Source organism: Chenopodium album, chromosome 25 (genome assembly GCF_948465745.1).
Source record: "Chenopodium album chromosome 25, dcCheAlbu1.1, whole genome shotgun sequence".
Classification (NCBI taxonomy): domain Eukaryota; kingdom Viridiplantae; phylum Streptophyta; class Magnoliopsida; order Caryophyllales; family Amaranthaceae; genus Chenopodium; species Chenopodium album.
Genome location: NC_137858.1, coordinates 19,750,387 through 19,763,150, shown reverse-complemented (window position 1 = coordinate 19,763,150; position 12,764 = coordinate 19,750,387). Strand labels below are relative to the sequence as shown.

At 35.8% G+C, this 12,764-nt stretch overlaps 1 protein-coding gene across 1 annotated transcript; it reads right to left on the bottom strand.

Annotated features, from left to right (window-relative positions):
* Positions 1 to 11,367: 11,367 nt before the first annotated feature.
* On the bottom strand, positions 11,368 to 12,544 carry LOC145613851 (uncharacterized). The gene is made up of 3 exons (XM_081668893.1): positions 12,245 to 12,544; positions 11,966 to 12,151; positions 11,368 to 11,742 (listed from the first exon to the last, which is right to left on the bottom strand). The coding sequence occupies exons 1-3, from the start codon at positions 12,542 to 12,544 to the stop codon at positions 11,368 to 11,370; spliced, it is 861 nt and encodes a 286-aa protein (XP_081525019.1).
* Positions 12,545 to 12,764: the final 220 nt, after the last annotated feature.

Genomic DNA, 12,764 nt, shown 5'->3' with positions numbered 1-12,764 from the left:
ATAATTAAAAAAACAATATTCTCTAGCATATGATTGATTGTTTAAAAAATCACCTCCCACATAAAGGAAGCTACTTCCATTAAGAACCGATGAAGATATACAAACATTCCTCCACAAACTAAAGATTAGTTGTTCACAAAATTACACTTAGTTGCATCACGAGAACGAGTTGTATTGTTTTCGTGGGTTTATCTTTCTGGTCCATTCTTGCTCTAAGCATCTCTCTTTGATCAACACATGATATTGCTCTAAAAATTTCTTTATAATTCTCCCACAGTAGCTAACCATGAGATCAAACAACCATATCATTGATGTCTCCTACAGCACCAACAAATGTAAGTATATCATCATCTTCTCATACAAGCTAAGTATGAATGAGTTGCCAGGTTGTCCCATGGTTGTCTATAGTTTAAATAGAACCGAACAATGAGATATATGTGAGTTCTAGAATTTAAATAGATGACTACATTCATGTTCAAATTTGATAAATTTTGGCTCAATGAGGTGGATGTGCAACTAAGATGAAATACTACACCAAGAGTCCATTAAAATCTTGACACTAAAAGGATGCTTCACAATCACCAATTAATAAATATAGGATATGACTTGATTTGGGGATAGCAAAAGATCATATTGTTATACCACACACCCTTATACTCCCAGCCTCACTCAATAAATCTAAATTGCCTCCCTAATTAAAATCAATAGCATGGTCAAGTAACAAAGAAAATCACCATGGAAATTTGATACCTAAACTGCAGTTTGTAAAGTGTGCTCCTTACTCTCAACATCGACTCCATTCCCCAACCCCAACCCCAACCCACACAAAAAGAATATAATAAAAAAGTTTAACAAAATTTCTTGATACTCTAAAATAACAAGCCGTAAAATAATGTATTTTCACTAAATTATTTAGATTTTGACTATTCAAGGTTCCTTCTTAAATAAAAAACTAGAACTTTAAAAGAGAAATATGTTGGAAATCAAACAGGGCAGAGAAGAGCCAAATGGTAAGTCTAAATAGCCATCTTTGAAAAATGTCTACACTTAGGAGGAATCTTGACTTGCACTAGTGTAAGAATAATAGTTGACCATTCCATACTGCACCATCATTCAAATGTAAAGGTACCCTTATATTATTACAACTTGATATATAATGTCACAAAGCAGTGAAGCACAATTCAAGCAAACAATTAAATGCAACCTATGCATGACCTCATGTAGTATGACATTAAAATTTCAAATTGTTGATGAGTCAGAAGATACTTACATGAATTACTAAAACAGGGCAACTGGCCAACGACATTTTGTCAATATTCTGCATTACAAAGAAATAAAGTTAGAAAGTTTGCACTTGTTTATCAAACCAATATGAGCTCTTTAGTGATATATAACCCATAAGCAAAACAATTGGACTATGAAGCACAACTCTTAATTTTGGTAATTGAGTAGCTAAATCTAATGTTTGCCAACTTCCAACAGATTGCCCGTATAATATAAAATATTCCTCCTACAACCTCTATGTCTGCATAATTATTCTTCTCATTAGGCTGCAAGAACATAAGAAAATAGAATTATATCTTCATTTGTGGAATCTATCAAATCATAATCATAATTCATCTATACAAGCTTAACAAAAAGGGGCAGTACTTGGTGATGCAATAAAATACCTTGCCTGAAGATTGTCCATACCCAGAACAATCATATCTGCAAAGTAACAAATAAAACTACGTAGTAAAAAGGATCAACCTACAATCTTAAGCTAATTAACTGTTTAGCAGATTCCAACAAAGAGTGATCATGGATGAAAACAACTCAAAGTAATGTCATCAAACCCGATAAGGAATACATCAATTAGGACAATAATTCCATGAATTAATATTCAGTTTATAAACTAATAGTGACTACAAGAAGTGTTAATCTTTCCATCTAATGAACAATAATCTTTCCTTCTCGTGAACATTAATCTTTCCCTATCAAATAGTGACTACAAGAAATATAATCGATGGATGATGATTTCTTCTTAGTATAGTTCAAATTACCTTTATTGGTGAGAAGTATTAATGGGTGTAGTGTAGAATGTTAATCTTAAGTTGTTGAGATAAAAAGAGTAGTTGAAAGTGATAAATAGATATTAATTAGTAGTAAAGAGCAGCCACACATATAACAACCTTACATTCACACCACATTGCTGCAGCCGCTCCTCCCTCACGCTCATTCCAGCGACCACCCACAACCATTGTCACGACAATCAAGCAGCATCAATTTATAGGCCTAGAAAAAATTCAGAGCAAAACCAGAATTAAATGGAGTTCGGCAAGCCTCAATACTCTCCGTAGTGTTCCCAGCATCCATAGCATTAGTCGCTTTGCTATGAATTTTCTTTGCAGCACCTTCTTCCTCTCTCCTAGACGGTTGTCTAGAGGTTGAAGCTTTCTTGCTCTGAAATTCCTTTCGGAGTTTTTTCAGAGCGGCCTCAGGGAAGCAGCAGTAACGGGAGGATCTTCGGCCTCATGGAATGAGGCGGTAAAAGGATCGTGAGAATTGATCGTTGCAACTATATTCTCTACCTGTCCGTCCTCACCAAGACCATGATCGGCGTTAGGTGTATGACCATCAACTGCCATAACGAATGAGTATCCCCACCGACGACGCCAAATGTTTCGGGTATTTTTTGGAATTCCCCAGGACACTGGTCGCGCTCTCGGACATGTAGACTTGGACACTTGCAAAAACCACGAATATTTCGTTTACTGAAATATTCGCCTCCGACAATCAAGTTAGAGATCGAAAACGAAAAAACTAGAGAGAGAAAGTAGAGAGAAGTTGGAGCTTTTAGTACTCTTTTAATGTTATGTCACAATCCACCCCTCCAATCATAAATGATAGGGGTATTTATAGGGGTGGGAAATTGTGCCCCTTTAGGATTTGTACCCTAAATTTTCCTGCTCTGATTGGTTGCGCAATCAAGTGACGACACATGTCAGATGGGGCGCCGTTTTGCGGCATTCTCGGGATTTGGGCCTCTTGATGTAAGGAGGCCCTTTACTCTCTTTTCAGGTACTCTATTTAAGCATACACGCGTCATCTTCCATAGGGACACGTGTCACCCTTTTATTGGGCCACGTGTCGCTATGGGATTGGCCCGCGTGTTGGGATATTTTTACCCTAAACACCTAACAAGCTCAACTAATTAAAGTTAATTAATATACATCATGAATTCGGTCATTAATCAAGACTCCTCACTTAAATAATTCAATCAACTCATCAAACTCACTAATCAATTCCAATCATCTAACTCTTCATATTTAATTTAATTAATTTAATTTGGAGTAAGAAATTAATAGACAAGGTTGTCCAATCTACCATATCATTTTGGTCCCAAATAACCATTTAAAATAAAAATAGCGCAATGTAAGAATGGGCGCGACTTCATTCTCACAAATTTAGTTTAGGATCTGTAGACACCTAAAAATGTCTCCCTAAAACCGAACCCGATGATGAACAACCTTTCACCGCCATTATTTGGTCGTGTTGAGTATTTAATCTAGGGAGTGCTTAAAATTCATGTTCAATCGAATTCAGTTCATAAAATAACCCACGGATCAGTCTTGATGTTTAGTAAAAGCATAGTTTCTTTTTATTTTGACCCAAACCTTTTTATTTTATTTCATTTATTATTTTAGCCCAATTAATAATAATAAATTAGAAATGGCCCGAAATTATCAATCGACACTTAAAAATGCTGAACAAAATTAGGGTTAGAAATGTATTGAGACGGAAAAGTGGACTACAGGATCCCGCGTCACGGGAGCTGTCAACCGTGTCACGGGAATTTGCCCCGTCTGACGGTGGGATTCCCCGTGACATGGTGACCTATTGTGACACGGGGCAATTCCGTGTCCTTTCCGCGTAAACCCTTCACGCGTTTTCTTCCTTGTACCCTAAATATTTCCCGCGTCACGCATCTGTCCACCGTGTCACGGTATCTTGTCCCGTCTGACGGTGGCATTCCCCGTGCCACAATAGGGGTGCATTTTTTTAGGGTTTTTATCTTTTTAGGGTTCCGTGTGTTACCTTAGCACATTTTTTCTATAAATACCCTCTCATTTCTGATGTAGGGGGCATCAATCAATTCTCTATTTCTCTTCTATGCTCTAGCCTAAACACTAGCCTACCTTTTTCTCTCAAAATACCTTCCTTAAGCAATCCTAGATGTCTGTACTTTACCCGAGGTTCTGTCCTTAAACCACGGCGTGAAAGGTAGAACTGTTTGAGGGTTTGGCCACAAATCAACTCTATTTAATTTCATTTTAATTATTGTTTTATTAATTTTCCTTGAAGTTACTAACGCGTTTATTGTTTTTATAGTTGCAAGCAAACAAAATCAAAGTAAGGAATCATGTTCTTTTTATTTCTATTATTTTTCTAACGATTTTATATTGTTGGATTTATTGTTGGATTGCTTCCAATACTGATGCTGTTTATTCTATTATATTATGATCGCCATATTTCATGTTTAAAGGGAATATGTAATTGAAAATAACGCCTAATAAGATAATTTGAACAACCGGTTTAGGTTCCTTTAATCTTGTTATTAAATCAAGTGATCACTAATATTTTAGAATTATATGTGCATTAATATTCAACCAATTTAGCATAATAATAGTTTGGAGCAAATTGAATCTTTGTTTGCATGCCTTTGAGATCGCAGGAATACGTTTCACAATAAGAATCGAGTAGTGGCCAATACGGGCGAATGTGACTCCATGACTCACTTCGTACCATCATCCCCGATCCTCCTTTCGTGGTTCCGAACCATATGGAGTTAGTAATCTCATGGATTATGAATGGGGTGTAACCTTCACGGGTCAATCGTTGTTGCCTTTCGTTGTACCTTTTCGTGGTTGCCTTATAATGATTCGTGAACGGTTTACAAGTTCCTTAAAAACTTGTTGGTGGCTCCCTACTTTCCTTGTCCCTTATCGTTGTCCCTAATCGTATATGTCAATTCCCACTTCCAATGAGTGCCAAGCATATTCACACATGCTTTACGTAGGCGCACTTTAAACGACGCCTACAGGATCCCATTTAACTTTCATTCTAAAATTAAAATGTAAATATCAAAAGAAAAGAGGTCATATTGATACTCTAGAAGTGCACACTTTCTAGTGTTTTATTACTCATCCATGCTTCACTTTACGTGATTAAAAGTTTAATTAATAGTCGACACATTCAAGTAACCATACACAATAATCATACATCTAATTTAATTTTATTCTTATGTAGAACAATGAATTCCTTTAAATTTCAAAAAAAAATCCAAAATTGTTGAACATACTCAACCAATCTAGCCATTTCGGCTTATTCCACCTTTACTCAAAATACTAACAAGTCATGTGTAGGGAATATTTCAAGCATCCAAAACTTGAACCCCACTGTGATCATACACTTAAGCCTGGTGGCGTCCAAAGGGAAAGAAACAAGAGCAAAAGAGTCTCTAACAAGTTTTAGGAATTTGTAAACCGTTCACAAGGTGAAGGTTACACCCTTTCACGATCTTAGAGATCGCTAACTCCATAGTGGTTTGGAATCATGATTGGGTATTCGGGGATGAGGGTACGAATTCAATCTAAAATAGAAACAACTTGCTCTAAAAATGGGCCTCTACTTTATTCTTCTCATATTCATGTGCACTTTCTGACTAACATGCAATCATTAGGTTAAATCTATGTTGGTTGAATATTAATACACAAATAAAACTATTATTGGCGATCACTTGAATTAATATCATATTAGCCGGTTTTTTCAAGGCAAGAAAGGATTGAGACAAGGGGATCTTATGTCCCCTTTGCTCTTTGTTCTTTGCATGGAGTATCTATCTAGAATCTTAAAGTGTGTGGGTGAGGATAGAAGGTTTTAGTTTCATTCCAGGTGTAGGAAGTTGATGCTGAATCATCTAGTGTTTGCAGATGATCTTATTTTGTTCAGTAAAGGTACAAGCAGTCTGTGTCTCTACTTTTGAGAAGCTTAGCTACTTTTGCCGCATCTTCAGGTTTGGTTGCTAATAGTGGTAATAAATCGAATCTATACTGTTGCTACATTAATGCTGATGAGAAGAAAGAGATAATTGAAGAGTCTAGGTTTAAAGAAGATTTTCTGCCTTTTAAGTAGCTTGGAGTTAGTGGGTTGTTTTTTTTTTTTTTTTTTTTTTTTTTTTTTTTTTTTTTTTTTTTTTTTTTTTTTTTTGAAAAATGAAAAAATTCTTATAACTTTCAAACCCAAGAAAATCATGCTCAGCATGTACAAAGCACCAGCAACACCCCAAGGGACTAATTACAACACAGCCTATTAAACCAGTTGAAATTGCTTCTACTAGTTTTGATAGGCATTACAAATCTGACTCTTTGGAAAATCTCAAAACACAAAATTCTAGTTACAATTTCAGGCCCTCTCACACACTTTTCCCATACAACTCTATTTCTCTACTGCCATTCAGCCCAGCATAAAAGCACTGCATCACTTTTCTTCTGAATCTTCCCTTGATATGCAGCAACTTATCATTGCAATCTTCAATATTCATAGGATCTAATTGAATCTGAGTAATCCTCTGCAGTTGCTCATAGCATTTCCTGCTGTATTGACAATTGAAAATAGATGGTCTATAGTTTCAGGTTCCAGATTGCATAAGGGGATAAGATCATCATTAACAATCCCCAATCTAGCAAGCTAAGATTAGACTTTACTCTAATCTTTCTCCACATTACCAACCAACATATAAATCTGTGCTTTGCAATATTAAACCTATTCTAAACCCAGTCTTTCCAAGGAACCATCTGATTACTCTGAGTGAGCCAATTATACCCACTACTTACTGTATAACCTGCAGGATTATGAAGCCAATTATTTCCTCTATACCCATCTTTTAGTTTGTCCTTCACCCACCAAATTTGCTTCCAGTTCTAACTACAGTTAGCTGGACATTTAAATCTTTTCCAACTCCTATTCTTCAAATATAAGGTGTTCACCCATTTTAACCACAAACTATCCTTTTTCTGAACAATATTCCAAACCAACTTGCAAATAGCAGCTATATTCCAGGCTTGCACATCATGAATTCCTAAGCCACCCTGCTTTTTACTTTTGCAGACATACTCCCAGGCAATAGGGGGGCTTTAGAATAAGTAGCTTTCCCTTCCCACAGATAATTTCTACAAACTGCAATAACCCCATCAATAACAGCTTTTGGAAGAATAAAGATCGAGGCCCAGTACAAATGTAAGGACATCAGAACTGAATTAACCAGGATAGCTCTCCCAACATAAGACAGCTTCTTGCAACCCCAATTTCTGATCCTCCCAGTAATTTTATCAATTAAGCTCTGACAGTCTCCTTTAGACAACTTCCTGGAGCTAACATTAACCCCTAAGTATCTAAAAGGTAAGAAAACTTCCACAAAACCAGAGGTTCTGATGATCTCTTCTTTATCTTCCTTACTAACATTACAAAAGTAAATGTTAGACTTGCCTTCATTAGCCACCAAACTAGAAGAAGAAGCAAAAGTTGCCAGGCTTCTCAATATTAAATTTACTGAATTCTTATCCCCTTTACTAAAGATGATAAGATCATCTGCAAATACAAGATGGTTAAGCTTCAAAGCTTTGCATTTGTGATGAAACTGAAACTCGGGAAGCTGACCAATCTGCCCCAGGATCCTTGAAAGATATTCCATACATAGCACAAAGAGAAGAGGAGACATAGGATCTCCTTGTCTCAACCCTCTCTTCCCTTGAAAAAAAAACCAATTAAAGAGCCATTAATGCACAAAGTGTAAGAAGGGGTAGTAACACAAGCCATGACCAACTGAATAAACTTTTCTGGGAAATTTAAAGCTGAAAGCATCTCTGAAAGAAAATCCCACTTTACAGAATCATAGGCCTTTCTAATGTCAACTTTCAATAAGCAACTTTTAGGAGCATCCTTTCTTCCATACTTTGAAACCAAATCCTGCACAATACTAATATTCTGTACAATCTGTCTATCTTCAATAAAACCAGCTTGAGATTGAGAAATCAAATCAGGTAGCACTAATTTCATTCTTGAGCAAAGCATTATAGTTATGCACTTATAAATGACATTGCAACAAGCTATAGGCCTAAATTCTGTCACAAGAGTAGGGTGAGCCAATTTTGGAACCAGAGTTAAGGTGGTGCTATTAATCTCTTTCAAGATTTTCCCATTTTCCATGAATTGCAGAACAGCATCAGTCACTTCTTCACCAATTATTCCCCAAGCATTCTTGAAAAAAGTTCTATTATACCCATCAAGTCCTGGAGCTTTGTCAACTGGAATAGAGAACATGGCTTTCTTCACATCCTCCCTTGAAAAAGGAGCACAAAGCTTCTGAGCTTGTTCATCATTCAGAATAGTACCTTGCCTTACAATCTCATTCTTCACAGACACTCTATCACCCATATCAGTACCTAGCAAGCCTTTGTAATAACTCACAAAAGCATCAGAAATTGTTTCTGGAGTGTCACACCAACCCCCTTTACAATCTTGAATTGCAATCACAGCTTTCTTAAATTTCCTCAGCTGCAAAGATCTATGAAAAAAAGCAGAATTTTCATCTCCAATTTGAAGCCATTTAATCTTTGCATTCTGGCTAAGAAAAGAAAAATAGCTCTCTTTAACCTGCAGGAACTCTTTCAAAGTACTCGACTCAATCTCTCTCAAGTCCTCATCATTATAATTCTGATGGACCTGAATATGAATCTCTGTCAACTTCTCCTTCAAGTTCATATACTGAGATTCAATATCTGTAAAATTATCTTTATGCAAACTTTTCAACTCAGTTTTTAGCAACTTCAGCTTCTTTACCACTTTATACATCTCCACCCCATACAATCTAGTGTTCCAAGCTTTCTTTATCACCTGCTCAAAAAGTGGATGACTGTAGACACCCATTTGTGTCTCCCCAAAACCAAACCCAGTGATGAATACCTTTCGCGTCGAACCATAATCGAATGAGGTGAAAGTGTGAAAAGTCTAGTGTTGCGGTTAGTTTTATTAAAAATTCTTTCTTTCTGTTTTCGAAAACCCACTCTATTGTATAAAAACATCTAATCCAGTTTAGTTTGGTCCATGATAAGGGTCCAATAATAGTGTAGTTAGATGGGGCTTGAAAAGACCTTTCCAACGATATATTATAAGATATTATAAGCCCAATTCCGATGAATAATGAGGAAGTTATGGCCAAAATACTAAACTGGGCCCAAACCGGATTTTACCTACGACCCAATGATCATGAGGAGGGTCCAAAGGTTTAATCCTATTCCTAAACTAATTAGGATTTATTAGAATCTTCTATAAGATTCTAAAATATCTTAATTATCCTTTTTTGAAAAGATAAGATCATGGAATTTGATTTAAATATAAACTTTCCTTTTTTATAAAACTTTCCTTTTTTAAAGTCCTAATTCTATTCGAATTTAAATATGTTCAAAGACAATCAGATATTATTTTTGTGCCTCATGTTTTTTATCCAAATTTTATATGGTTGGATATATATTGAAATTATCTTTCCAATGATATATTATAATATTAATTCCGAGCTATAACGAAAAATATATGAAAGAGATACGAAACTCTATCCAAAACTGACACCCTTTCACTATTGTTGGCCATATCTTTTTATCTAAAAAATATTTTAATCTGATTATAATTTTATTGGAAAGTAGACTTCAAGAGCTTTCCAACGACATATTATATGACTTATTTGGACTTCTAGATCAAAAGATATGATAAAAACAAAATTCGCAAAAAACTGTCTTGTCGCGAAACGACAAGCCTGTCGCCTGGCGACAGGTCGAGTTTCTGGCTACAGGTCTAGTTTTCTGGCGACAGAGTGGAGTTTTATTCCTTATCAAATTCTATGATTTTCCGGACTATTTTCCTATAAATGGGGTCCTCGACCTCTGTTTTTATTCATCAACTCTCATTCACAATCACCCAATTCTCTCTATTCTCTCTTGAGCAATATATGCTTTCTTTCTCTCTCTCTTTCTAAGCTAGCTTTTTACAAACACAATTCCGTATTCACAAGATTTAGAATCATCTAGCCAAGTTCGAAGTTGCCTTCATCCCAGACGTGCAAGGTTTAATATTTTCTGAGGGTTTGATCCAAATCTAGTCAAAACTTTATTTAATTTGATTCTAATTTAATTCTTTAATTATTGTTTATTAATTTCATTGAAGTTTACTAACTTGTGTATTTTGTTATTAGAAAGAGATACGAGGCTTCAAAGTAAGTAGATTAGCTTACTCTCTATTTCTTTCACAATGTAGAAAGCATGTTTATTATTGTTTAATATTCCTAGTATCATGTTAGGATGTATTTATGCTTCCTAGTATCATGTTAGGATGTTATTTTATGCTTTCTAGTATCATGTTTAGGTTGCCTCTTACACTTTTCTAATAGCATGTTAGTACCATTTTAGGTTTAAAGCTTTGATCTTTATTGCTTAGTGACATGCTAGGGTTTGTTATTAATATTGTTAGTATCATGCCTAAGATCTTGCTATTATATTTAAGCTTTATTATACCTTATCATGATTATATTTATGATTATTACGATTATATTATGATTATTATTATTGTTATTATGATGGTTATGTTGCTTGATTTATATTGCTTGATCACGCCTTTTATGCTTGTTAAAGGGAATTTGTACTTGAAATCCCGCTTAATAAGATAAATAATAATTTTGGTTTAGGCTAATATGATTTTAACTCAAGTGATCGCCAATAATAGTTTTGTTTCTGCATTAATATTCAACCAACATAGATTAAACAGGTTTAGGGCTAAATCTAATGTTTGCATGTTAGTCAAAAAGAGCACATGAATACGAGCTGAACAAAGTAGAGGCCTATTTTATAGGGCGGGTCCTTTCTTTTGTAGATTGGATTCGTACCCTCATCCCCGAACCCTATTTGGTTTAAGATCTTATGGAGTTGACGATCTCTTGGATCGTTTTTTGGGTTTACAAGTTCCTAAAACTTGTTGGCGACTCTTTTGCTCTAGCTTTCTTCCCTTTGGAACGCCACCATACTTTAGTGTATGATCACAGTGGGGTTCAAGCTTGGGATCATAATGCTTGAAATATTCCCTACAATGACTAACCCACATATTTAGGAACTTAAAAGAACCTTTACACTGCTGCTTGCTCCTGTCCAAATGAATCACAGCTGGGCTGTGGTCAAACCAGTTCTCAGGTAAGTAATGAACAAAAGAAAGAGGAAAATTTAGAGCCCATTCCTTATTCACTAATACCCTATCAATCTTGGAATATACTTTACTAGCACCCTGCTACTTATTATTCCAAGTATATCTACATCTAGTCTGCACCAGATCACTCACATTAACCTTCTGAACGAACATTCTAAACGGCTCAATCTCATTAAAACTGATCTGCCTGCCTATTCTATTATCCATGTTCAGAGGGCAGTTAAAATCCCCAGCTAATATCCAAGCTTCACCAATGCCATTCCCCACCCTTGTCAAACCTTCCCACAACTCCTCTCTTCCATCACTATCATTAAAACCATAGACAAAAGTACAAAAGAAACTTTTGTTCTGACTAACATTAATCAACTTCAGATGAATGAACTGAGAATTAATTTTTAGAACTTGAACCTGAAAGAAATCAGAAAGCCAAGCAACCGAAATCCTCCCCCCATCCACCTGAGCAAAATTTGAGGTCACACACCAACCCTGGAACAAATTATTCTGTACAACAGGAAAATTGACCCTCTTGATTTTAGTTTCTACCAAACACACCAAACCTACTTTCTAAACCAAAAGGAAATTCTTAATTTCCTTCTATTTTGAGAGACCATTGAGGCCTCTCACATTCCAACAAAGAACACTATCCATTGGATAGATTGTCTTGCCCTATTCCTAGGACAGCCATGTTTATCCCTTCTCCAAACTCCAATCCAACTGCATTCTGCAGACCCTCAAAAGCATTAGTAGTACCAACTTCAGTACATGCATCTTTTGCAACTTCTCCATGACTACTCTCACACTTTTTCTTCTTCCTGCTCACAGCAACTTCCCACCCCCCTTCATGATCCATATTAGTCTGCTCATGCTGAAGAGGCTGAGCAGTATTGATCTTATTTTAAATCACTTTTGGCCTCCATTCCTTCCTTACATTCCTACACCCATCAGCCAAGTGACCCACCTGCTTACACGAGTTACATTTAACTGGCTTCCATTCAAAAATCACTTTATGTCTCACCAACTCACCAGTCTCAGAAATGAATTCAATCATCTCAGTAAAATCCCCATCAATTTCTACTTCAACTAAGTATCTAGCATACAACACCTTATCCTTCAATTGTGTAGCAGAATCTGGTTTAATTGGCTTACCAATCAGTGACACAATTTTCTCAAGACAAGCTTTACCCCAATACTTCAATGGCAACTCAGGCAATTGAACCCAAACAGGAATCTTAGTGAATTGAGTAGAACTTAACTCCATACCATCCTCCCATTATTTCAAGAAAACAGGCCGATTATCAAACAACACATGAGATGCATGCAGAGCCTTTTCTTTAGTTTCAACATTCAAGAATCTTATCAGAAACACCCTTTTTCTCAATGCAATGATTTTATCAATGTTTTTCTCCCCCCAAATTCTTTTACAGTATCCAGAAAAAGTACCCAAAAATGGATTAGCCCTAATAACAAAAGCAACAATA

Excerpts from the sequence above, each read along its gene's own strand:
- LOC145613851 (XM_081668893.1), bottom strand. The coding sequence starts at position 12,544 with ATGGAGTTAAGTTCTACTCAATTCACTAAGATTCCTGTTTGGGTTCAA. Across the intron at positions 12,152-12,244 it reads AATGTAACTCGTGTAAGCAG|CATGAGCAGACTAATATGGA; the intron begins GTGGGTCACTTG and ends CAGCCTCTTCAG. Across the intron at positions 11,743-11,965 it reads GAGAAGGGATAAACATGGCT|GTGGATGGGGGGAGGATTTC; the intron begins GTCCTAGGAATA and ends AATTTTGCTCAG.